At 41.9% G+C, this 26,693-nt stretch overlaps 1 protein-coding gene across 6 annotated transcripts in view; it reads right to left on the minus strand.

The window, feature by feature from the left end:
* kif21b (kinesin family member 21B) overlaps positions 1 to 25,603 on the minus strand; it is a 77,903-nt gene extending 52,300 nt beyond the window's left edge. For all 6 annotated transcript variants that reach the window (XM_037772866.1, XM_037772849.1, XM_037772858.1 and 3 more), the window contains exon 1: positions 25,187 to 25,603. In XM_037772866.1, coding sequence (XP_037628794.1) covers positions 25,187 to 25,227 — 41 coding nt within the window. In that variant the 5' untranslated portion in view covers positions 25,228 to 25,603. The remainder of the gene's footprint in view (positions 1 to 25,186) is intronic.
* Between the last annotated feature and the right edge of the window lie 1,090 nt (positions 25,604 to 26,693).

The raw sequence follows: 26,693 nt of genomic DNA on the forward strand, positions 1-26,693 counted from the left end.
GTAAATAAATTATTGTATTTTTATTTAAATATTTGCTTTGCCCTCTATAATATCTTTTTAAAATGCTGTGAAAACATCTCTAATGACTAGAAAGCAATAATGCAGATTGCCCGATCACATATTTTTACTGAATATCGGCCGATAACGATCGGCATCCCTTCTCTTAGTCTTGCTAAATAACTCCGGCCTACATTGATTATTAAGTGTCTTTCTCTGTATATTCAGAATTGATAGAAGTAATTTTGTGTGCAGTGCCTTCAGCAGGCTTTTGGCCAATGTGCCATATTTAAACTTGTTCAACAGACCCTACACCCCCCGGTCTATCTGCAGAAATATTACAAGTGCTAATTGGCTGATCATCAGAAAATTATTCCACAACAATTTGATAGTTGCTTGATCATTTAAGTTATTTATCAAGCAAAATGCCAAACACATTGTTGGTTCCAGCTTGTCAAATGTGACGCTTTTTTTTGCTTTTCTGTGTTTTATATAATTGTAAATTCAATATTTATATTTTTGGACTTTAGGTCAGACAAAGGAAGAAATCTAAAGAAATTATCTGGGGCTCTCAGAAATCGTGAAAAAAAATCTGATCTGAAAATCTCCTCTTATACATTAATAATTGATTGAAAACATGATAGAAAGACCAACAATAATGACATTAATCGCTGGCTGCTGCCCTAAGTATACCATGATAAAATATGTGTGTCTACGTTTTAGGGCTGCTCCCTCAGTCGATTAGTCGACTAATCAGTCGTTTTGGTCTTAGTCGATTAGTCATTTTTTTAATGCTTTTTCATGCTTTTTTATTTCTAATAAACGTATAAGCACATCTCTGGTTAACACAAGATTTAAGAAAATCTGAGAAAATCAGTTTTACGGATCTATCGACGATTAAATCAACAAATAGATTAGTCGGCAAAATCGTACGTGTTAGTCAACTACGATTTTTTTGGATCAAGGACAGCCCTACTACGTTTAACGCTCTACACGCTTCTTCTTCTGAGTGTCGTCTCCGTTATCACAGAGGAGTAAAACTTTCCCAAGACAAGTACTCAGGCTGACTTCAGGAAAGTCGACAAGCGCCGCATCAAACGAGAATAGACAAACACACACACACACACAACAAAGAGACACAAAATCAACAATGACAGCCCGTCAGTGATCTACAGGGAGAAGAAATGGAACAGCTATAAATAATCAATTCACACACACACACGCGATCACACCGCGCCTCAGCTGGATGAACATTTAAGCCAGCTGCGCCAACAAAAGATGGGATCCATAACATTGATCGGAGCAGCAAACATCACACGCACACACACAGATCCAGACTCAGACCACACACACTCACTAAAGAACATTAAGCAGCTAAAAATAGCCCATAACACCGCAATTAAACGCCTGTATGAGGCGTAGACGGAGTGAAACAAAGAGACACAGATTGTGGATCACTGATGCGGCAAATTAAGGCGTCTATATCTTCTCATCTTTGCACACTAATAGGAAAACTGTTTAAATAGCCTGAAGACTAAACAGAGTCCCTGAAAGAAGCAAAACACACACACACACACACACCTTTTGTATTTGCGTTCTTTATATGCAGATGAATGTATAGGTACGTGTGTAGGTACGAACATGGTATCTATACTCATTACCCCCGTCTTTTGTCAGGGACCCTAAACCTAGTTCTGTCAGTCAGACACACACACACACCCACACACAAAGTCAGAGACTCATTATCCACAACCTCTGAGGGAATTCACTTATTACAATAATTATCAAACCCAATAGTGCTAATTAGGAGCAGACTCATAAAAAAACAAAAACACAAACAAACTAACAAATGCACACGCACACACACACACAATAATTGCCATATCAAACCCTGAGAGCTGCAGAAGTCATTGATGCGTGACTTGAGAGTGAATTAATCTGCAACATGAGGGAGGCAGCTGACCTCTAAAAATATTGAACACAGTCCTCAAGACCTTCGTTACATTTACAGCATCATCACTCGGCATCCTGTTTTTGAAATTGTAAAAGAGATTTCTAGGGCTGTCCTGAATACCGTTTTTTGGGCTTCGAAGCTTCGCAGAACGGTGCAGTAGGCTGACATGTTCTTCTGTTTAGAATGAGCTCTTCATATCTACATAGGGGAGCGGGTCCTCTTCACGGAGTCCACCACGTTGCTCCGCCACGTTTCTACAGTAGCCCAGAACGGACAAACCAATCACTGGCTTTACAGAGAGCCTTTCACCTTTTTACGTTACCTGAAGGCCACCGTAGTTCTCCGGCATGCTTGTGAAACTGCGGTAACGTGAGCCGCAGAATGCAAAACCGTGGTACCGCCAGCCGCCGTCTTAAACTTCCGTTGCTCCTAAAGTAGTGCTATTATGGTAAGGATGGCCTCTAAGTGAGGCGAACGGCATTACCACAGTTTGCACTCGGTGGCTCACGTTACCGCAGTCTTGGAAAGGGAGGATGAGTGGAGGGGTACTCAGTTGGTTGCAATCTGCACCTACACCACTAGATGCTGCCAAATCCTACACACTGTACCTTTAATTAAGAAACATTTTTAATTTTTGTGGAAAACAATTCTGTAGTGCTGTGTTTTGTCCTCAGGCAGGTGGAAACAGTTAGCAGAGACCTACAACTGCCATTAAGTGCCAGTGGGGCTCCATCATTCACACATCCAGCTCACATCACAATACCGTGAGGCTTACAGAGACGCTGCTGCCTCAGTAGGAGATAAATCAGTACCAGACTGGTCTCATTGAGCAGAATGAGGTACTGGTGCAGATGGGGTTAAGACGTCACTTTTGTGCTGCAAGCACAGTGGTGGCTTATGGGAGAGAAAATATGTAAGAAAAGAGCAGCAGGAGGTCAGCAAAATGTGATGCCAAATGTGCTGCTAGTGTTGTGTGTAGGTCTGAAATGCATCAAGTATCAAAGTGTGTCAAGTATTGATTGTTGGCATCGATCGCGGTCACATTACAATCAGAAATTTTCTGATCTAGTTCAGGAAATCATTAAAACGTTCCTAATTTTAGACTCTCTTTATTGAAGTGTTTGTATGTCTGCTTGTGGTAAGTTGATATTAAACACATGCATTGGGAAGTTTCATTTAATAACTTAATAAATTCTGTAGAAAAATATGATTATCTTCAGTGACAGACAATAAGGTCCACTCTCAGCGCAGAATAATCGAGTTTACAAGATGTTGAAATATTTTGAGAAACAAAGTTGTAATATTTTGACGATTAAGTAGTAATTTTAGGAGAAAAAAGCTGTAATATTTATTTCAGAATTAAAAATGTTCAACACAAAGCCATAATATTGAGAGGAAAAAATCTGATTTTTATGAAAAAGTCATAACATATTAAAACTAAGTTGTAAGTTTAAGAGAAAAAAATATTTATCGGGAAAAAGTCATAATATTTTAGAGAGAGAAAAAATAACTGGTCCTTGCGTGTAACAGTTTCAATTCTGAATTAATTTGAAAGAATATAATTCAAACACGAAATGTACATGTTAAAAAAAGCCTTTACTGGTATGAAGGAACCATTTAATTTGTACCACAATATTTTCACTATGGACACACTAACATATTATGCATGCAAACAGAAACAGAGAGTCTTAGTCTCGTTTCCAGTTTTTGTTCCCTTCAGCTGGCACACTTTAGGGGCGTCCAGTTTCCTTGGGAACTGCAAACACTGCTCAGGGACTCCTAATGTGCAACGACTGCGTGTGTGTGTGTGTGTGTGTGTGTGTGTGTGTGTGTGTGTTTACACCAGTAAAGTATATAATGGTATTCTAGCGGTGCAAATTACAAAATGCTAATGCCCAAATTATACAGTAATCCTTATCTGAAACTCAACCGCTGACCTGCTGTGATCCAATCACAATCCAGAAAATAGCTGGGACCAAATGCCAAGGCTGTTACCAACAAGCCCAGAGACCCAATAAAATCAGCCCGCTGTGCTCGCTGCCAATAACAGAGAGTGCCAGTAATGCCTGTATGTGTGTGTGTGTGTGTGTGTGTGTGTGTGTGTGTGTGTGTGTGTGTGTACGTACATTATTGTGTGTGTGTTCATGCTCACTCACCCTATAAAGAAGAGGCCGGTGATAGCCAAAGAGCTCATTTCCCTAATGTAAACACTTCAGTAAAGACACACACACATAAAGAGACATACGAGTTAATCGTATGCTCTCTGTTGTCTCCTCTCTGGCTCTGAGCCAGCGGAGGAAGCCAGACGCTGCGTCCACGTTTCCTTCAACACTCTGTCCATTAATCAGAGGACAACATCTACTCTCATCATGTTTCTCAATCGAGGATTATGCCATCGTTTTCCCCTCCCTCTCTCCCTGTTATTTGTTATCTTTTTTAGCTTCATCATCGCTGTACAGGAAAACGTCATTTGACTCTCCTTTTGTTCCTTCGCTCTCGTCTTCACCCTCACACCTCGGCCTGTGTCGTAGCCCTCCCGCAGTTTGTTGCCAGTGAAAACAAGACTATCGGGACAAAAGCTTGAATGGCAGAAGCAGCAGAGGGGCCTGTTCCATTTCCTCCTGATAACACTAATGTGGACATTTCCTCGCCACTGCTGCCTCACTTCCTCTCCCTCTGCCTCGCTTTCATGCTATCGATCAAATATTGCCTTCATAATGGAAAAACACGTAGCCATCATACGCACTGTGTCTGTTCCTTAACAACTGTTTAAAATGCAAACACACAGTCACCCTCTTCCTCCTCCTCCCATCACACAGCAGATCCAATAACTGTTGACAGACGACTCAACAGTCAGGCTGCCATCCAGGAAAGGCTGCGCTGACAGGTAGAGAATGAAAGCGCTACAGGTGACTAACGGTGCTGTAAAAACACTGATCAGTGGGAGAGGACGGGAGATACAGTAGAAAAACATGTTTGCACAGTAGAGCCTGCGTAGGGAGGCTGTAAATTAGAATTGATTTTGTGTTTTTAGGATCAGGTTTTACGAAGCATTGAGCGCACTGATCTCAGATCATTGCCTAAGTCCCACAAGATCCTCTCAATTCAGGAGGATCAGAAAGGCTGAACTCTCCTGATTGATGAGGGACAACAGCCACATCTATTTCTGTCCTTCCCCGTCCCATATTTTACCTCTCAGTTCTGTCTTTCCGAAAACAAAGCCAGACACATATTCATTGTTTTGATTCATGTCACACACATACGGATGTGTGAAGCAGATGAATGCAATCAAACAGAACTCTGTGCTGATGTCTGCATACAAAAGATTCAGTCAAATTCAGTGCAGATGACAGCATCGACAGCATTAAAGCTGCACTTATCTTTAACATTTAACATTAACAATCGTTAAAATGACAGTGTAAGAGTGGAAAGAGTGGTTCGTAGAGATGAACCCACAGATAATTATCACCTGACTCAACATTTTACCATCTTTCAGCTTATCATTTTGGTTTTACGGCCCACATCTTTACGGTTTTGGTTCAGTCTGGAAACTTAGCAGAGTTTCCACACTGACTGCACAGGAAGCTGTTTTCAGTGAAAAGTCACTGATACATCTGTGCACTGGCTGCTCAGCAACAAACGGCAGACAAAGCAACTAGCTGGTGAAATATATGGATCATTTAGCAGATATTTCCCTCAGGGAAACAGAACTACAAGAGTGCAACAAAAACAGATCTCTGCCCTACTGCTTGCAGGAATAACTGTCTGAAATAAGACTGTTTTGGTAGTGGACCAAAGACTGAACTTTAATTTCTGGATTAACAGATGCACTGCATCCTAAAAGCAGACTCTGCCCTATGCTGGTGCCCTGCCGTCTCCTCTCCTCTCCTCTCCTCTCCTCATGGGCTGACAACGTCGGAGGTGGTGATACTTAATATCCCCTTGTTGTCATCCCACTCATTAATAACCACTCAGCAGAGACACAAGTGTCAAACCTGTCCTCGCATCCCCTCTCCTACTCTCACACACCTCATTTCCTTTGTGTAATGACTGCTGGTACTCACACAGTGGTCTCTGTCTCCTAAAGACTGAACCAGCAGTGTTCATTAGACAATATTGTCCAACAGCTCAATATTGGTGCAAAACAATGTCTACAGTAGTAAAAGGTTGAAAGGCAGGAGGAATTCATCTTCTTTATTTATCATTATGAAATAAATGGATGCAAACCTCATGCATTTATGTTATTAAGTCCTCAAGATTGAGAACACAGCATGACAAGAACAAACTCTTTTAATTTCCACAACAACCTGTTGGAAACAGTTGTGATGCACGGCACTGCAGGTCAAAGCAGACTGTGATTATTTTTCTAAAGAACATTAACTGTGCTAAAAGGTGTTTCCCTCTGATTTCAAGCTTGTCAGTGCCTTTCGGTGGTTTCCCAAACTGCTTCAGGATGCATCCCTGCTGACTTACCACGGCCCCACTACACAACACTGCTGATGGGGGTGTAGGCTCCACTTGCACAACAAAAGGTTACTCATAAACCCCGACAGCGCTTTGCCCTGAAATAATGTGCAAACACTAACAACAGTGGCCTCCGTTTATCAAACAAGATACTGAAATTGACCTTAAAGTGAAAGTTAATATAAAATAAATTCTTGAACTGCTGCCAAACTCAAAGCTATGCATACGTTCAAGTTGTAGATGAAAAATTACCAACCAATGACCAAAGAAACAACGTTCAAGTAACTAATCTACAGTTATAATACGCCACAGACTGTAAATAAGAAGTGGACGTAGTCACCGTGACGTCACCCATTGGTTTGTGGACTGACGTTTTGAAGCCTCGGGTTCGGCATTTCGGCTGTCGCCATCTTGTTTTTTTTGCAACCAGAAGTGACACGAGAGGATGGAGCTAAGTACAACCAAACGCTGAATAAGATATTTGTAGGTGACCAAAATGTTACAATTAACTTTTAATGAACTGAAGACACACTGTGAAAGGGTTTAAGTTGTAAAACGAAAACACAGACAACTCCCAGACCGGACAACGCCGTGCTAGCGACCTGTCAATCACAAGTTAGCCACGCCCTAAAGCATCCCCTGCTTTATGGTCTATTTGACTCTAAATGGGACCATAATTTACTAAATGAACATCATGCTGTATTGAAGAAGACTTGAAACTAGCGATTGAGACCATAATCTCATGTTTACAATGTTTACTGAGGTAATAAATCAAGTGAGAAGTAGGGTCATTTTCTCATAGACTTCTATACAATCAGACTTCTTTTTGCAACCAGAGGAGTCGCCCCCTGCTGGCTATGAGAAAGAATGCAAGTTTAAGGCACTTCAGCATTGGCTTCACTTTTCAGACCCGGAGGTTGACCACTGTATTACACACAATAAAATCATGTTAAATGCCACTGGGTCAGTGAGAGTTTTTATGATGAATACTCAAAAGTTCCTCTTATTTTACTTCTGTTTAACTAAACACACCGAGTGTGATGACATGAGTCGGCCTATTGTGTCTGTTTACAACCTGATAAATACCAAATACAAGCCACACCTGAAATAAACTTAACACAATCACAGTCTTGTCTTGTTATTTACTGCGTAGGACTGTCTTTCCCTTTCTGAAAGAGATTAACTTCATGCAACCAGCCCGACAGAGATTACATAAACAGGAGCACAGTGTCTCCATCTGGTTCTGTTCTGTTTGCTTGTACCGTACCTCCGATTAGTGCTTTGTCATAGTCGGAAGTTCAGATTAGGATTAACCCAACTGCCACAGCGCTGTGTGTGCATGCACCACAGACAGGGATACACACAGCATTTTCAGAATATATTTTTTTCTTAATGTTTCCTCCAAGAGAAAAATAAAGACTATAATAGTAAAATGTTAATATGACAAGCATTCATAAAAAGTTGGTATGAAGTCATACTGTCCTTTTAGTCACACGATGAAATACATCCCAAAAAATCAAGTGTAATTTCCTATATTAGAAATTGAAACCAAACATCCTGTGTTTGTTTTCTCTCTTTGACTTGCCGTGACAAACCCCAGCTGCATGCTTATCATTGTCAATGTGAGCATGTCATGTCAAGGTCATCCTGCCCCATAGCAACCGGGACAAGATAACTCAGCAGATACTCAGAAAGAAGTTTACAAATGTGGGAAAAAAATACTACCTTAAAAACATTATTAACTTTGTCTTTTCTTATTGGAAAACTACAATAACACTTCTGATTACACGGCTTTGTCGATTCTGATTGGTCAATCACAGCAATCACAGCTGTTATTTATTTATAACAGACCGTTGCTATGTAGAGCAGACCGTTGCTATGGGTGCCATTCTGATTTCGGAGTCTGGTGGACCATTTTTTTTGTCAAACTATTGATTTCTTTCGAGTAAGTAGCCGTGTAATAAGCGGGATAATGTATAGTGAACAGGTCATTGTTGTGAAATAAACCCTTTCAGGGCATCCTGCATCACCCTGTTGGGGTTTATTTCACAACAATGAACAACTCGCTGTACATTATTCCTTACTTGATGGAAATGATACCAAATCTGGATAAATGTAAATTCACCAAAGAAAAAAAAGTTAAGGACAAGAAGAAAGACATAAAAAATAATTTGGGGAGAGGGAGGTGAGGGATGACTTGATGCAACAAAGGTCCCTGGCCAGACTCAAACCATGGTCGGCATCTTGAACCTCTTCAGTATGTCTTTGGAAGTGTTCTGGCAGCATGCGATAGCGGCCTCTGTCACACCGTACAGCTAATACAAAACTTCTGAAAAGCTGTCGAGGTGGAGCTGATAATGCTCTTTTGAACCATTCATCTCTCTCACTGTATCTGCCTCTTTCTTGTTCAGCTCTTAAAAGAGTCCCACAAAGAACAGGGAAAATGAGAACAAGAACAGGAGAGGAGGGATAATACGGCAATTCATGAAGATTGTCGCATGTTTGACGTGAAAAGCCGTGAGAACTCAGGAAATTGGCTTGGCCTATTTTGGGTGAGGAGCTGTGGGCATATCAGTGACTGTGGGATGAAATGTGAGAGGCCCCGAGGTGCAGCGATGGATGGAGGGGAGGAAGACCAGTGGCTGCTGAGGTCAAAACTGGAAGAAAACCCATTTAACAACGTGAGTAACGTAGAATGGATGTGAGAAATGTACATTTGTGTCAAGGTCAATTGATCAGTAGATGGCCCAAAAGATTACTTGGCAAGTAAGACTCACAAAGGAATTTATCCAATCTAACTAGTGATAGACTTGAATATGTTTGATCTTAATAATGAAATGCAGGGAAATGTTCTCTATTAAAATGGAAATGTCCATTATGTAGGTGATTTACACAGTATATGCCACACAGTGTTAAACTGCCTTATTTAAGAGGTGATTCCGAAAATATTATATGTTAATGTTATTTCAAAAAAAAAATTATATATATAGGTTGTACTTGGGCACAGCAATGCTTTGAGCCAAAACCTAACAGGTATAATGTCAGCTCGGTCTCATTTTAAATAACACAGTAATTTGTAAGTCATTTTGTGTGCAATAACAACGCATTTGTTGCTTTTGGCGTGACAAATGACACGCCATGCAGTCTGTACTGACTGCAATGCAAACGCATCTGTGTGAACATGCTACGCTCCGAGCGAGTGGCGTCAAAGAAAAACTGCTTATGGTGGGCCGGAGGAGAAGTGGATAGGTCCAACAAACACAGGACTTTCAACCAGGAAACCGGTGTTTGAGACCGGTGTTCGTGTCCCAAAGTGTTGAGTTATTTTTAAGTTATATGTTCGAGACATTGGTGACATGTTTTCCGTACTTGTTACATTGTTTCTGTACGTATTTTACTCAGTTTACATAGCTATTTTAAGCCCAACCATGACGTTTTTCCTAAACCTAACTAAGTGATCTTGTTGCATAAACATATCCGCGACTGTTTCAGGGTAACGACATGAAAAAGATTAAAGATGATTAAACATGACAATTAACTTTGGTCTTTGTTGTTAGTTGATAACCACTAACAAATAATATATCATAATTTGTATAGGGGCAAGTAAAAATTGAATTCTGATCCAATTGTCCGACCGGGCAAGTGAAAAAAACAAAACAATGTTGATCCCTGAATAATTGATGAGATATTTGAGTCTGGACCAAAGAGATGGACCGACCAACAACAAGTCAGCTATTCTGGCATATCCTAGCTCATTTAAATATAACATTCTTATATTATTTTTTTTTTGTATAGTTTACTTCTCAAATATTTTAAAATACATCACAGAATAAATGTAATCACAAACATCATGAATATTTATAGTAAATAGTGTTTGACATCCTAATTAGTCGATTCCGTTGTTTGTCTGAGAAATTAAGTTTTCTGATTGCAATTAAGGTAAATGTATTCAGCACTAATGAACATCTTCTCGTATCTTACAGCTTTCATTAATTAAAGCCCATTCATCAAAGACTTACTGTAATACCAACCACCTCTATGAAACACAAGCACAGCTGAAAGCCTCCATGTTTTATTATCGAGCTACAGTAGGCATTTCTGTCCCGCTACCCATTTAATCAGTCCTCCCATTGATTTCCTGCATCAGCTGTCTGCAGTGATTCCGCACATAAAACCATCAACTGTCTCTCTCTCCGTACAGTCGACCTTCTCATCTCATCTCTCCGTCTCTATCCGTCACAATCCATCTAAGACACCTTTCCCCTTAACGTCTACGCCGTGCTCTTATAATAATCAGTTAAGCATCTGTGCATAATAGCAACACAGACTCACTGCTGGCCATTCACTAAAACAATCTGTCTCTCGCTTCGGCCTCCAATCCTCCACATGGGCCCGACATCCCAGCAGGTTAACAGGCTGGTAGCCAAACACACACACATTGAGAAGCTCATATGCTGCTCCAACACTCTCCAAGAGGATGGCAGAAATAAGCACCTGACTGTGCATTGTCCCTGTTAAGCTGAGGTCACATTAGCTATGAATGAAAAAAGCTGGCATCAAATAAAAAGTGAATGAGGGGGGAGAAATGCCATTTAGCGAGGCTTGACCTCTGATTTAGGCAGACACAATACCAGGATAAAAAAAGAGACGAGTGGTTCAGAGAGTAAATGGCTGGCTCAGGTGGGAGCACCGGAAGAGAAAGCACTAATGAGGAACACTTGGACAAAATGAGGCAGTGATGCATGAAGTAAAAGGAAGGGAGAGCTGACTAAGTGCGAAATATGGGAAAGCAAAGAAGGCAGCGCACATTATGAGCAAGCGTATGCAGAGGAAGTGGGACAGCGGTCACAAGAGGCTGGCGGCGCTGGGTTTGGACAGCTGGCTCACCCAGGTGGTGGCAGGCAGGCAGGCAGACTCGGAGTGGACACCTTCTGCCACTCCCATTTGGCGTCTGTCTCGCCACACTGACACACACGTGCTGATTCTCCCAGAGCGCCATGCCTGCTGCAATTCAATGTGGCCACTGTAATGACTACATACTAGAGATAAAAAATGATTCTCCTGCGGGCATCATCCTCACGGAGCTGAAACAATTAGTCAATCAATCTCAAACTACTTCCATTAATCAATAGTCAATTGTGAGGATTCACTTCTTTCCTTTGTCTTGTGTGGTAGTAAATGCATATCTTTATTTGAGAATTTCACATCCAGTTAGTAGCTGTTCTGGAGCTTTCAGTCACATTATGTAATCTTCATCAGCAGATGGTGTTTTTACCAGTTGTCATGGAGTTGTCGACATTGGAATCTCCATTTCTACTGAGCAATTTAGGGTGCTTTCACATCAGGGACCCGGGCCAGGATCCGAGTTCACTTGAACCCCAAAGTCCAGTTCGTTTGATTAGTTTGAACGCTCCATACCAAACTCGAAACCACTTGAAAAGGTGGTCTCTGGCACGGATCATATGTACTCGGGTACGGTTCACATCAGGTGTGAAAGCAAACCGTACCAAAACACGGAAGTGGACCGCTATTTAACACAAGTAACGTTAGCAGTCAGCGAGTAGTTTTGAAAGGGCAGGCTTTTTTCAACGCCGCCCGTCTCCTCCGAAATTAGACGTAAAAGTAAAAGTAGACGTTAGTTATAGCCCTACTCTAATGTTTAACTCTAATGTTTAACCCACATTATAAAAGCATTAATAACAATTTCATCAACTATCTAATTCTATAAACTGGTTTTCAACCCCGTCAAACATGAAAAAGTCTCTCTATTGTAGCAGCGTGGAGAACAATAACTGAAAACAAACACACCCATACAGTCATTCCATCAATGGAGGATATTCTCTGCTTTCTGCTTACAATGAAAGTCACTCTCTCTCACACTCATCTGATGCTGCACTAGCAGTCTATTCACCTCCACACTGTTCATGGCCTTCGTATGAGCCTTATCTACGATACTAACCTCACAGACTGGCCGCCCCGTGGCCCGAGGCACTTCTAACCGATTGGTAACCGGCGATAGGGGAGAGCAGGGCTCACATGCATTGTGCTCATTGGTTTGACTGGTTGTGTTAGCATGCAGTGTCGAACGCTGGGGCACAAATGAGCGAACTGGTTCATCGATGTTAACATGAGCGTTTCCTTAACTGAGCCAGACTTCAAGGACAGAATTGTCCTACATTGTCTGGAAAGGGCTAGGTCGACTGCTCCAGAAAGATCAACTCAGGAATTTATTTCCAAAAGACACACACTAGTGTCAGCGTAAGTTTAAGATCTTTCTTGATACACAACTGTGGCCTCATCGCTTTCTTTTTGTCTGCTGTTGAAATTATCCCTTGACAACAAACCGGCACATCAAAAGGTAAAGTGGGGAGTGAAGGCTTCAGAGTAGGATCTATGGGACACTTCAGTGTCTCAAATATCACATTTTTATGCTGATAGTATCAGGTAAAGTGGGACGGAGCTGCGTGGATACGCATGGATACGCATGAAACTGGAATACAACACAAAGCGGATTAGGCTTTAACAACCGAGACACCACACATTGCATTTATTTACTGTCTGAGTGTACGTACCCTCAGGCGTTACACACAGACAAAACGCTCCTCGTACTTAAAAGGTCTTTGATGTAAAAGTCTGAAATCAGAAAGTATATAATACTATAATTCATTCATTCATGACTTATTCAATAACTATAACATCAAGTTCAATTTCTTTGATCATCCCAGTGTCAGTAAGTAACTAACTTCTCACTACTGTCAAAGACGAGTAACCATCATTCATTTTCAGATGAGCATCTCTCATTGTTACAAGGGCACATCAGTCCGCATCATCGGAGCTGATTCTGGGTCAATCCCCATCCCCACTTCCTCATCCCCCACCTCATTTCCCCTCCCTCCCTCCCCCCGTCGTCTGCTCTGTCTGCTGCTCCACGGGGGGGACGGGGGGGGAGGCACAAGAAAGAATCAAATTAGCTTCCTTTCCTACATTTTCCTGACAGACGGCCTTGTCAAGGTCACGGAGGTGCTGCCCGATTTCTGCTTTATTTCAATGAACTTCCACGGTCTGAAAGAGAAAGCGCTTGCCATTAAGAAAACATGAGTTGTTTTTGATGGATACTGGATGCTTTTAGTCAAAGTGCTTCTTAGTATCATGACTGTGTATCATTTTAGTATGGGCCAACATGTGAATAAATAGTATCTGGAGAGTGTTAGTGATACACTCGACTGACAAACTACGCTGTAAAATGTATCCGGTGTGACACTAAATTATGGCGGTGGGAGAAGTGGGACACCCAGCATGGAGTTCATAAAAAGATCAAAGATTAAAAGGAAAGTGGCAACAAGAAGCAGTCCTTCAGAAAGAGGTTTGGTTCACATTCTGCTTTAAATTATCCAGGCTGGAGGACCCCTGCAGAAAAAAGCACATGGGAAATAAATGTTTTCACATGTGAAATATAACATGCGTGCCTCTATTATCATGCTAATGTTTCACATGGGAAACATCTGAAGACCACATGTGCCTGAATGAGTTTTTTCACACGAGAAATACTGTTTTGCATGTGATTAAAAACACTGCCTATATGTAAATGTATCACATGTAAAATGTGTTTAAACCTATGATATTAATAGGGCTGTCAAAGTTAACGCAATAACAACGCGTTAACGTAAATTTGTTTTAACGTCAGTAATTTCTTTAACGAATTTACACAACTTGCAATTTTTTGGTTGTAGCAGGCGCAGTTTTAAAGCTACAATGAAGGTACCATGTCATACTAGCTTGTCAAGAAGGAGGCTAAACAACGCTCCAAACTTGTGCAAAATTTTGGCGAGGAAAAACTGGCATGTGGACAATATTTGTCATTGTTTTGTGTTGTTAATTGATTTCCAATAATAAATATATACATACGTTTGCATAAAGCAAGTGTATTTGCCCACTCCCATGTTGATAAGAGTATTAGATACTTGACAAATCTCCCTTTATGGTACATTTTTAACAGATAAAAAATGTGTGATTAATTTGCGATTAATCGTGATTAAATATTTTAATCGATTGACAGCCCTATTACATGTGAATTTTTTTTCATGTTTTCACATGTGATGTTTTGCATTTCACGTGTGACGTGTGATACTGTATAGGGGTGTAAGAAAATATCGCCACACTTGAGTATCGCGATATTATGTGATATTATTATTGTGATTATGTATTGATTCTCAAAAACACTATCAATCTTAATTAAGAATTTACATGCAATGATTTCTGGTAAACAGCGGCTCAGATTGCACAAAAAGTAGCGCTATGATGTTACAGGACTGTGATAAATGCAAATGCAGATCCCACTGTTCTGATGCATAAAAAAGTAAACTTTTTTTACTCTGATTTTATGCATATGGAGGTGTGTTCTTTGTAGTTTTCCTAAAATTAAATTTTAAAAAATCGCAATCTATCGCCTTGCTTACAGTATTATAGTACAGTATTGCAATATATTGAATCGTAACCCCTGTATCATGATACGTATCATATCGCCGGACTCTAGCCAATATACAACCCTAGTGAAATATCTGAACATCTCATTAGCCTATATATTTGAATTATTCAAATGAGAAATGGTGCTTCATATTCATTATCTGATAGTTTAGATGGACAGGTCTACCAGCTGCAGCACACACAACCACACACATACATATAGAAGATATATTTAAGGAGAATAAATGTTGCAAGTCAAACAAACACACAGCTGCCAAAACCTCTGGCTGTGTTCACCTTTTTCATCCACACAGGGTGTAACCGTGTACAACACGCGCCGCTGAGCTGCAGACTGCTGCCATGACTCTGCTTGTCTGTCTGCCTCCCTGAAGGGCTGCTTAGCATTACCGGCAGCCCAACATCCCACTCTGTCAGACAACATTTAGCATGAGCGCTAATGTAGCCAGCCACTACATCTGTCTGTCTGCAGCTATGTGAACTTAGCCAGGGGCTGGAGACATTTCTGTCAGGTACATGCACACACGTGTGTATTCTCCTTAAATGCACCCAGAGCCGGATGAGATTAGGTGATACATCAAAAATAGTTCTATGACCTTGAAATGATGATTATTAGTCTGATTAATGGAGAAGCAGACAAGATAATGAGCTACAGCTAAATTTGGTACCAGAAATGCAAATTTTCTACCAGTAAGGAAAGGTGTTCTAGGCTAGATTATCCTGCTATTTCTCAGTGCTTGTATGCCGGTCTAAACAATTCAAACAAACTGTGCTTTATCAGTAGAATATCACATGATATAGTGTTGACATGTCGCTGATGAATTAACATTCACTGCCATTTGATGTCAGTTAGTAAATGCTGCATCTTCTTAGCTTCTTTGCTGTACAGGAATACTCAAAAGTGTATAGCTTGCGCTGTCGTTCAACGGTCTCGCCCTGGGGTGTCAAACATATGGCCCAAGTGCCAGAACCGGCCCGCCAATGGGTCCAATCCAGCCCGCTGGATGACTTTGCAAAGTGTGAAAATTGCAGAGAAGTCAATAATTCCAATTTTTCAATAAAATGCTCTGCTGTTCCTATTTGTCCACTGGGGGTCACGCTAATAAGAGTAGCAGGCCCTGTGCTGGATACGCTATTATAGATTCCACATGTTCACGTATACAGGCTACGTGACATAACACTGTTTTCTCATAAAAGGAGAAAAAGTGGACACAGAGTGTTGGATTTTCCAAGAAAAATGGATCAGTTCCTGTTTCTTCACAGAGGTAAATGGGAAGCCAGTGTGCTTCAGTGTGTTCACAGCACCTTTCAGGGCTCAAGGAATATAATATTCGGCGCCACTATCGGACTCATCATGATGAAAAATAAAAAAAGAACTTGCAAGGACAACTGAGAACAGAGAAGATAAATGAATTGTTGTCCGTTTTTAGTCGTAGCCGAAAGATCAGCGTGACATCTCCGACTGTTCATCTGCTTATGGATTCTTCATTAATTGTGAACAGTGTACTTGTGCTCCTGCTAAAATTGGAGATGTTGTTATTTATAGGTTATCAGGCGATGGTTTTACTGGTTCGGCCCACTTGAAATCAGCATTTGGTAATAAACCAAAGTATTGGACAAATTAAAGTAGATAAATTTCCGTTTTTTCAGTTATTTAGTGCTGAAATCAGCCATTTTAAAGCCTCGTCCTGCTGTCATCTCTCTCCATTCACACCCAACTCCAGTAAACAAACTCAGAGACACAAACTCCAGCAGTGATTAAGCTACTTAGCGCTGAAGGTGATTATGGGCCAGCTGGTCACACACACACACCAGACACACACAACACACACAGACGCACATTTTTTGTCTGGTCCATAATATGTAGACTTCCTCGCTGAGCTAAATCTAGCTGAATATGAATAAATTATTTCAGACGGACACAGAGACAGAAATGCTGACCTGCTTACAGTGTGCAATGCTTCAGGAGACAATTCAGAGGCTGAGGAAAATTGTGTGTCTGTGTTTAAAGTGTTTTAAAGCTCTGCTTTTCCTGCAATGTGTGAAACCCAAAATGTTTCCATACTTTACTGTAGGTGTAGTGTTTACCACGTTGGATTTATCTATCCATGTGGACCCTCTGCCGTTTTGTACTTTCTCGTTTGGCCAGCTGGTTTGTTTTGGTTGACGGATACGGAACGAATATGATGTCACGTTACGCTGATTACAACAATAAAAGCGGTAACTTCCTTCTAACTCCTCATAAACTCAAATGAAGCAAATATAATGATTCTGGCATTTAAAAATGTATTTCAAAATCGTAAATAAAAAAATACATAGATGAATCCATTTTTTTCCCACCCCTAGTGATTAATAATTATACACTCCTATCACCTGTTTACTGGCAAGTCATGTCATATTTCTAGTTCACAGATTAAAAAAGCAGAAGATAATATAATTTTAGATTCTTTAGAAAGAACATTCAACATTAAATATAGAGAAGTAAATAAACTCTATGCAGTCTAGACACAACACCTCCATCTCTTCCTCCCTCTGCGGGAATATGGCAAACACGTGCAGCTGTGCCCAAATTATTCATACACACACGATGCTCAGACACACACACACACACACACACGGACGCACCCAGGCACACACACACACTGATTGCATGTTTGGCTAAGAGCTCATATTTGCACGCTACAGTAGCCCCTTTGACAACAGAAGAGACACTTGCTCCTTTCTTCACTCCGCCCTCCTCTGTCCCTCTTTTTCTCTTTGATTTTTCTTTGTATTTGTTGTGTTGAATCGCAGGAAGCATTGCTCTTTTCAGAGGAAGGAGAGCAGTTTATAAAACAAAGACGACATCAGAAATTGACTCTGCGAACCTTTCGTTCGCCCCTTCCTCTCTCTAAAAATATAGCCTGTTCTTCATCCCCATTTATTTACCCTCCAATTCTCTGCCCTTGCTCAGTGTGTCTTCATATGCTTGTGTGTGTGTGTGTGTGTGCAAACTCAGCACAGAGCACAAAGACCTGCAGTGACATCAGACTCATTCACACTGTGTCCTCTGTCTACGCTCACCCGAGAGGTGCTCTGTTTAAAGGACCACATCCCCCCTCACACACACACACACACACAGATCCCCTGCGATTTCCAAGTGACCACAACAACGTCAAAACACACAAATTGGTTATATTGTTTATCAAAATATGCAGATCACAGAAGCTTTGAAGAGAAATGTATTTCAACAAAATGCTACAGAATGAATAATATAACTATTTTCACCACACAATCCATAAAAAAAGGTTTCCTTGTGTCCGAGCAGCATGAATGATTATAGTTAGGACTGTTTAGAAGGCCAGCTCCAGCTGACATATGATGAGACCCTGATAACAGAAACATGCAAATGTTGGGACTGAAGCGCCTTTCATTCATCGCTGAATTCAAATGGATGAATTCAAATAAATACAGAAATGTGTGTGTGTGCACATGCAGGAGTGGGTGAATAAGGGCTGGAAGGAGCTGAGGAGGGGGGATAAAAGAGCTGGTGATATTCCAGCATTTTTGGTCACGCTTTATTTCGCTGCACAGTTCAGACGAGCTTGAGCAAGAAGAGGAAATAAAAGGATGAGGCAAACATTTAGAGGGAAGTTTGAGATGACGCGTCGTCCACACAGAGAACACAGTTAGTACACCCGGGATCAATGTGTGCTTTCCAGTTTTGAGTCAGGAACAACAGGCCCTTTCTCATTCAGGCTACAGAGCAGAAGACTGATTCCGAGAGGGTTTATTATTTATTTTTTCTCTAAATGGCCCGAGGCTTAACTTCAAGTCCATTTTCCTTCGCTTTCACATACATGCCAATCCTTCCGATTTTCCCGGGAGATTCCCGTATTTCATTGCCCTCTCCCGGTTTCCTCCCAGGGTCACAATTATCCCACATATCTCCCGATTTATTTATTCACACCTTTTTCCTTTTTGTTATCTCAACATGTCCCTGGCACTGTACAGCGTGTAAAAGCAACAGAGCTACACCAAATGTCTTTTCCCGGCGAAGGAGAGCTGCTCGGCATGGCATGGCGCAAACCGTTGGAAATAACGGGTTTCAGAGCGCAGTTGTGCCGTTGTTGCATTGTGTCTGAAAGGACCTTCAGTGAGAGAGAGAAGGAGAGAGAAATGGAGACCACTAAGAGAAAGAAATACTTAAGCAGGGGCAAAAAATTAACGAATGAATAAAAATTGATGAATATTAGTTTATGCCAGAGATTCACACAAGGTCACGCCAGAGGGGCGAGTTATTCCGTTTTCTTTCCAGAGAATTAAAAGTAAAATTAAAGTAGGCCTATTTAACAAAAAATGCTGTTGCAGTGTACTTAATATTTTGTTATTTTCATTTTTTAAAAGTCACCAGAATGCAGGAAACAAAGTCTCTGAAACTCTAATTGTTCAGGACCCCCAGAACCCAACGCTTTGGTTTTGAAATCCTCCCTATTTTTTAGGTCGTGTGTACTTTCACGCTCTCACTGAGGATTAACTGAATCGTGTCAACGGGCTCATCAGCAGTTCACAAAGCAGGAAGTGAGCAGGAAGTGTGTATAATCCAGTGGCAGCCTCACAGGAAGTCATTCTGCAACAGCAGCACACCATTCGGGAGAGTGCTGATGCACTTAACGGGGGAGAGGTTCATCAGTTGCGCAACTCATTTTAACGCCAAAGTCTGTGCCTGCCAAGTCCCTTATATTTCTGATCTATTGGTTTAAATACACGAGCTAAGGGGTAATAAATTCCACCCTAACAGGATCTATGCACAAGCACCACTTCCCTGAAACACAATCAAGCAGCTTTATTATACACCTTTCATCTGATGTGTCATTAAGAGGAGTTGTGTTATTGTTTGGAAAACCAGCATTAAAAGGCGTAGCTCAGCAACTTCACTAACTTCTTTGTCCTGCAGACCTTTTTCACCTCCTCGGCCACAATGTGCTTGTAAAGCCCCTGATTGTAGAGCCAGTTGCTATAGGCGATGAACAAGTCGCACAGTATTCTGTTCTGATTCTTGCCTTCCACGCATCACTATGGCTACATCCACACTTATATGTATTCGGTTCAAAACGCATAACTTTTGCTACGTTTATGCCGAACGTCCACACTACTCCGGCAGTTTTGAGCCCCTAAAACAGAGACGTTTGAAAATGCTGCTGATCACATTTCAGTTTTAAAACTCGCGTTTAAGTCTGGACAGACTGGACACCTTTGAAAACGATGACACAGACACCCACGTTCGCTTCTTGATTGGGTCTTATCAGTCATGACGTGTCCTTCCCTGATTCGTCACACCCCATCACGTGAACCTTTTCCGGAAGAAAACAAACGACATCAGCCTCGGCCACAAGTGGTTAATTTCAACATGGATAACGAGTTACAAGCGTTGCCAACCTTGCTGTCTCTGCTAGCAGCTGCTGTGCAGTTAAATTCTACATTTTATAACGCTACTACTGCCAACATGCCCAGGAGGCAAGCTATTATTCCAGCGCTGCTTCCTGTTTACACCGGCGCATTGATAGGCGTTTTCAGGCGTGGTAGTAGGGACGGAGATTAATTCTGAAACGGCCCTAAAACGCTCATCTGGATGGAGATCGTTTTCATTATAAAAAGCTGTTGTAAAACAAAAGCGTATCAGTGTGGATGTAGCCTCTGTCCTTTGGTTTAAACATGATGTTCCCATCAACTTTCAGGTCTCATGTCAGAGGTTTCTTTCATCTACACTGCAGTGACACAACAGTACATACTGCACACACCATGCCCAGCCATTCTAGACAGGCAGCTTCTTTAGCACTCTTGCCACAAAATCACACAGAACTGTTAGGTCTAATAGGTTTGAAGAGCTACAACAACAAAAAACATGTGACAAGCAGCCCAGCGTGAGGAGGAAGTGATGCACAGCTGTGGATGCTCAACTTGGGCGTGTGCTCTGTCATGTTTCCTGCTCTTCTTTCCTCCGCTGAGGTCCAAATCACCGATTAGAAACAACTTCAGTGGTGACTCCCAACAACAAAGCAAAACCGCTTTCACTTTTCCTAACTGTAAATCTGCTGTCAATACGGGGAGAGGATAAATGTTGAGACCAAGTGTAAGAATGCACTCATGAGGAGATTACATTGCAGCACTACCCTGTGACTAGTACATACTGTGGGCTGATAGCCTCACACACAAAAACACCGTTTCCCACCAGAGTCCAGCCATTTTTAAAAGGCAACCCCCTGGGGAGGTGTGTAACCCAGACAGAGCCTGTGTGGTAAACTGTTAACACACACAGGAAACAGGCGAGACTGGTAGCCTACACAGGACATACGTGGTGTCCTACAAAAAAAAACAACTCCCATTTAAAGCCTTTGTGTATCAGCTGTCAGGGGGCCCCTTCCGCTACTCCGGGTTTGTTTTGAAGCCAGTGTTTTGGTCACGGGGTGGCAAAAAGTCAGCAGCACTTTTATGGATTCATGAAAAACTTTGTATTCGTGTTAGCAGAAGACCGGAGAGATAAAAAGCTAATCTTTTTTTCTCAGCTGAGCTCTCATGGCCTTTGAGCTAAAAACGCTCTGTGTCATAACTGTCCACATCATCCACCTGCGGGGTGTGAAAGAACACTGGATATGTTGTGCTCTATTTGCATAAGATATTACTTTCATTCAGGGTCATTACTGGCATCCACTTGAGCCACAAATGCATGAAACAAACAGGACTGAGGAATCATTTATTGGTGATTCCTCAGGTCATTTTCCGGCTGCAGATCTCAAATCAGGCAGAGAGGACAGCCTCGGGGAAGAGTCTGTTCAGGTGAGAACATCAAGCGGCAGTCACAGGGTCAAAGACCACGACGGCACTAAACAGATTTCTCTTTGTGTCTATTTATACACATGGAGGCTGACTGAGCACTTTGGTGGAGTCGCTTGCCGGTCTGAAACGAGTAGAGCTGCAGAGAAACAGCAAGAGAGAGATTGATATGCAAATGGAAATTTACACAGTGCTCATAACTCTCATGTCAAGTTACACCCAACATACTACATGCCTAGTGCATACACACAAAAGCTGAGTTATTGACACATGCACGCTCAGAGCCAGCCCTAACGTAAAGCTTTCAATCTGGGGGAAATGCAGCACTCAACGTAACATCAACGAGAGGATGAGGAGGAGGAGGAAGAGGCACCCTCGAGGTGAAGTGAAACCCCGCGTATATGTCTGAATATGATAGTGAGAGTGTGTGTGGGGGTTGAAATGAGTGAGACTCAGGAAGTGTACGTCTTCTCATTGTTATAGCCGGTTTGCATCAGACTGAGCTTTTCTTTTGAATGTATGAAGATGAAACAGCCGAGCCGGAAGCAATTTAACGACGGCCACTTAGTAGGGAGTTACATTACATGCGTCTTTTCATGTTTGACTTGACTGCAATGCAGAGCCATTGACTTAAGTAAGTGTGTGTGTGTGTGTGTGTGTGTGTCATATCTACATCCATTCCTCAGGCAGTCAGGTCTGAATGCAGGATTGTAGGTCATGTCACTGGTTACACGGCCATTGTTTAGGGAAGGCAGCGCAGACATTCAGGAAATGGATGCTGGCAACTCAGACTGTGTGTGTGAGTGTGAGTGTGTGTGTGTGTGTGTGTGTGTGTGTGTGTGTGTGTGTTGGTTGGTTGGTCCACAAGACAACCTCATTGCCCTCCAAATGCATACTCACACATGCATACACACAAACACAAGCTTTATGCAGCCGGCCCAAGGGCTGCACAACATGGGAGCAATTATACCCCATGCTCTCTTATCAGCAGCAAACTTTCTCAGAGTTTTAAAAAAAACAAAACGCTTGCCGATCATTGGGGAAAACCGTCGCTTATAAGGCAGGAAGTTATCCTTCTCCTCCGTGTGTTTATTTGTGGGCTCCCATTTCCTGTCAAACACACAGACGCTCTTGGTGGCACTCGCAGGGCATGTTAATACACTCACACAGATCACACATGATGAAAAGGAGCAGCGCTAGCTCGCCCACAAGCGTAGTCGTGTAATTACACAAACACTTGCTTTAATTACAACGTGAAGTTTGTGCTAATGAAACTGATTTAAAGGGGACCTATTATTTTCCCTTTCCTGTAGTGTGTTATATAGTTTTTTGTGCATGTAAAATGTTTGCAAACTTACAAAGCCAGAAGTCCACGCCAAAGGGAGTTAAGCCTAATTTATGGTCGCCATAGTGAAGCCGGCGCGAGGTGCACGCACCAGAAAATTATGTCGTTGCAGCTTTCGCAAAAGCCCCCCGGCGCTTCAGCTTGTTCACACTGGGAACGTCAGGAGCGCGTGGAGGCTGCGTGATTGATGCGCTGGGTGTTCACACCAGCTGTGCTTCAGTTGGGTTTCTGCTACTGCTGCTGCCAGCCCTTTCTTTCTACATAGAGTTTGCCTTTCATAATGGCCATTTCATTTCATTATAAATATAATTTATATTTATTTTAGTCAGAGAAAGGTTAAGAAACACGTGGTAATTTGTAAATAATAGTAATAATCCACAATTAAAACCCCGTACTATATTCATTCATTGAGCTCTCCAAGTCACTGCATGTTCTACAACACTATCCGGCACATATTTCAGAATAAAAGCCTTGTGCTGACAAATCAAGGAATTCTATCCACAGAAAAAAAATGCTTGAGGGCTTTTATTTTGAAATGAAAGCAGGAAGTGTTGATTTAAAAATAAATCCTTACTTTTTTTTAAGGATTTTCGAAAATAAGCATAATAGGTCCTCTTTAAAAGATACCACTGTACCCTCTGTGTTTATTTGACACTCTTTTGTCAGGTTTGACAATGTGCTTACAAGCTGATGATGATCATGTCAATATTGTATCACCGAGAAAAAAAAGATGGACAGCTAAACACACACTAGCGAGATCTGTCACCATCAGTCACTCATTCAGTTACACTCACACAACAAGCCTCTGCTCTCCGGGCTTTAATAATCAATGACTTCAGTTGAGCAGCAGCCACCAGCTGTCTCAGCGGCTTCTCTTTTCACCTTTTCTCTATGCTTTTTTTGGCCAACACCACCACCACCCAACCTCACTTCCTGTTACAGTTGACGCTGTGAACAAGCACAAAGGAGATTCACTCAGCGGCTGATTGACAAGTGACTCTGAAACCTCCCCTGGGGGGAAATGGGGCCATCGGTTGTGAGGTTCATCTTTAAAAGGCTGCTCTCCTGGGCCGACCCCCCCATCCAAACTCAACCCCCACTGGGTTCAATCAATGGTTCCCAAACTGAGGTTGGAGAAACTCAAAGGGGTCCTTAATGAAGAATAGTTAAATGTCACTATTACTTTGTTGCATTTGCTAAATAAGAGCGTGTGAGGATGCCTATTATCTTAATCTTCTTGTAAAGGATTCTCAGTCTGACCAATTGGGATTCATTAGCTGATGTGAGCGACTGGGAGGGTCTGTGGGTTTGACCAGACCCCCGCCTCAGCTCCCCACACGCTGCAAAATGACTACAGACGCAGCCCCCAATCACACTCTAGTGCCAGCACATGCCCATTTATGTGATCTCTCTTTCTCAATCTGCATTTAGTCTTGGCACACACACAATCGATGAGCTGCTAATATCTCCTGATACAAATCCAAAAAGCTGCTCTGCTGCCTGAGCCTTTTTGGGTGCATTTCCAACAAAGGCTGTGTGTGAATGACACAGCTCTGAAGGAGAGCATCTCTTTGTGCTCGACTCATTTGCAGAGGCAGGATTATTCTCTTCTTTTCTTTTTTTTTAAAGCTTTCAAAACCCCTGGTTGTGGAGCTATAACTCATCCATAAGGTGGTTTTATGATGAGGTGAGGCTGCAGGTATAATAAGCTGCATGTGGGAATAATAATACAAGAATTGGTTGGAGGAGAAACGCCCATTCTCCTCCCTGCACCTGGCTGCAGATGTCCTTGTCACTTCAATGTTAAAGCATGAATGAATGCAAGCTTCACATATAATATAACTAAAAGGACTAATGCTGTGGAAGAAGTTCAACATGAAAAAACAATCATATAGGATAAGATAACATGCTGGCACATGCTTTGCCTTATCAATACTATGCAGAGCACCACCCATGTATTACAAAACAAGGTGCTCTTCACTGCAACTGAATGGGCAGAGACAGGAAGGAGTGTAATAAGACTTTAGGTGTGCAGAATGCATTTAATCACCAGGAGGCTCAGACACAATGTGGTGTGTTAAAGGTCGGCAGATATCCAGCAGACAGACAGACAGACAGACAGACAGGCTTACCTCAATGCAACCTTCACACAGCAGTCGCCCATCCCAGCCATTATCGCTTTATCAAGGTTGGAGTATGTGGAGATATTGTGGAGTATTTCTGCTATATGTTGCAGGTTTTCAGTGCGTGTTGCTGCTGGTGGTGCTGCTGCTGCTGCTGCTGCTGGGCGTCTCTCAGGTCAGCGAGGAGCAGCCGTCAAGACCTGCCGGCGATGAGATGCCTCATCCGGACTCCTCCTGTCTTCTTCTCCGCTGCTGTGGTGTTCATTTCTGGCTCACCGGCGTTTGTCACATTGCAGTTGTGTTTAACCCGCTTCTTTCCTTTTCTGTGTGTTTCCGTGGTCTGAATGAGTCGCTACATCCTGTTTAAAGTGCGTATGAGTGAAGCGCTCCTCAGTAACCAGTAACCTCACCGCCGCTCTGCTCTGAGAGACGCGATCACGTTGTAGAGGCTCTGAGAATGCTGCCTTCAGGGGCGGTCGGAAATAATGCATACACTTTTGGAGCGTTCCTGCTATGGCATCTACAGAATCAATAGCAGTGCACTAGGGAGGGCTATGGAGGATAATTTCACCAAGAAAAAAGATTAAAAAGGGAAAATGGTGAATACACAATTATTTACCACTCGCCCATTACCCTGCACTATACTCATTTTTAACAGTCTCTTATGCACTATATTCACTTTTTGAATAGTCCTGTAACACAGCTGTTACCCTGCACAATATTCACTTTTAACAGTTTTCTTCATCTCCTTGTATTTTTATATCTGGTATATTTTGTTGTACTTTGTACTACTAACTTTTTTACTTTTACATGTTTTGCACTATAGAACTGAAGGAACTGTGAAGGAAAGCAGGCAGAGGAGCAGAGGAGCAGAGGCGCAAAGACTCCGGCCATGGAGACCAAAGCTACGGTCTCTCCCGTGTCCTCCGACCGCAGCCAACACTGTTTTGCAAGACGGGCTTCACTAGATATAACTTTGCGGTTTTGGTACTTCCGTGTAGTTTGTGTTGGAGTCTGAGTCTAAACAGCGTAGCCACACGCGTGCGTGCATACGCGAGCACCGAGCGCGCATACACGATGGGACACGAACCCGGGTAATTTATACGTGTAAGGAGTTACAAACAGTCCCTTTAAGGTTTAAAAATTCATGAGTGGGGTATTTATTGATGTATTTTATGTGGTAGAACAAAACGTTAAAAACTATTAAGCATGTGTTAAACACAGACCTTATTTCACGCATCCAACCAAAAACCCATTCAAAAAACCCATTGACTTCCAGACGAGGGAACCGTAAGTGCTAAAATGCTATAACTTTCTGGGTTTTGGATTCATTCCTGTAGCACTTTATTCCTTGTATGTGTAATATGTGAGTAAAAAGTTACAATACTTGTGTCTGACATATAGTGCAGTGTAAATAATCAAGATTCAAGATTCAAGATTTAAGATGTTTATTGTCACGCCGGTTATACAAGTACAATCGTGTGAAATGCTTTTTGCTGGGAAGCTCCATTAAAAT

The sequence above is a fragment of the Sebastes umbrosus genome, chromosome 1, assembly GCF_015220745.1.
Source record: "Sebastes umbrosus isolate fSebUmb1 chromosome 1, fSebUmb1.pri, whole genome shotgun sequence".
Lineage (NCBI taxonomy): Eukaryota > Metazoa > Chordata > Actinopteri > Perciformes > Sebastidae > Sebastes > Sebastes umbrosus.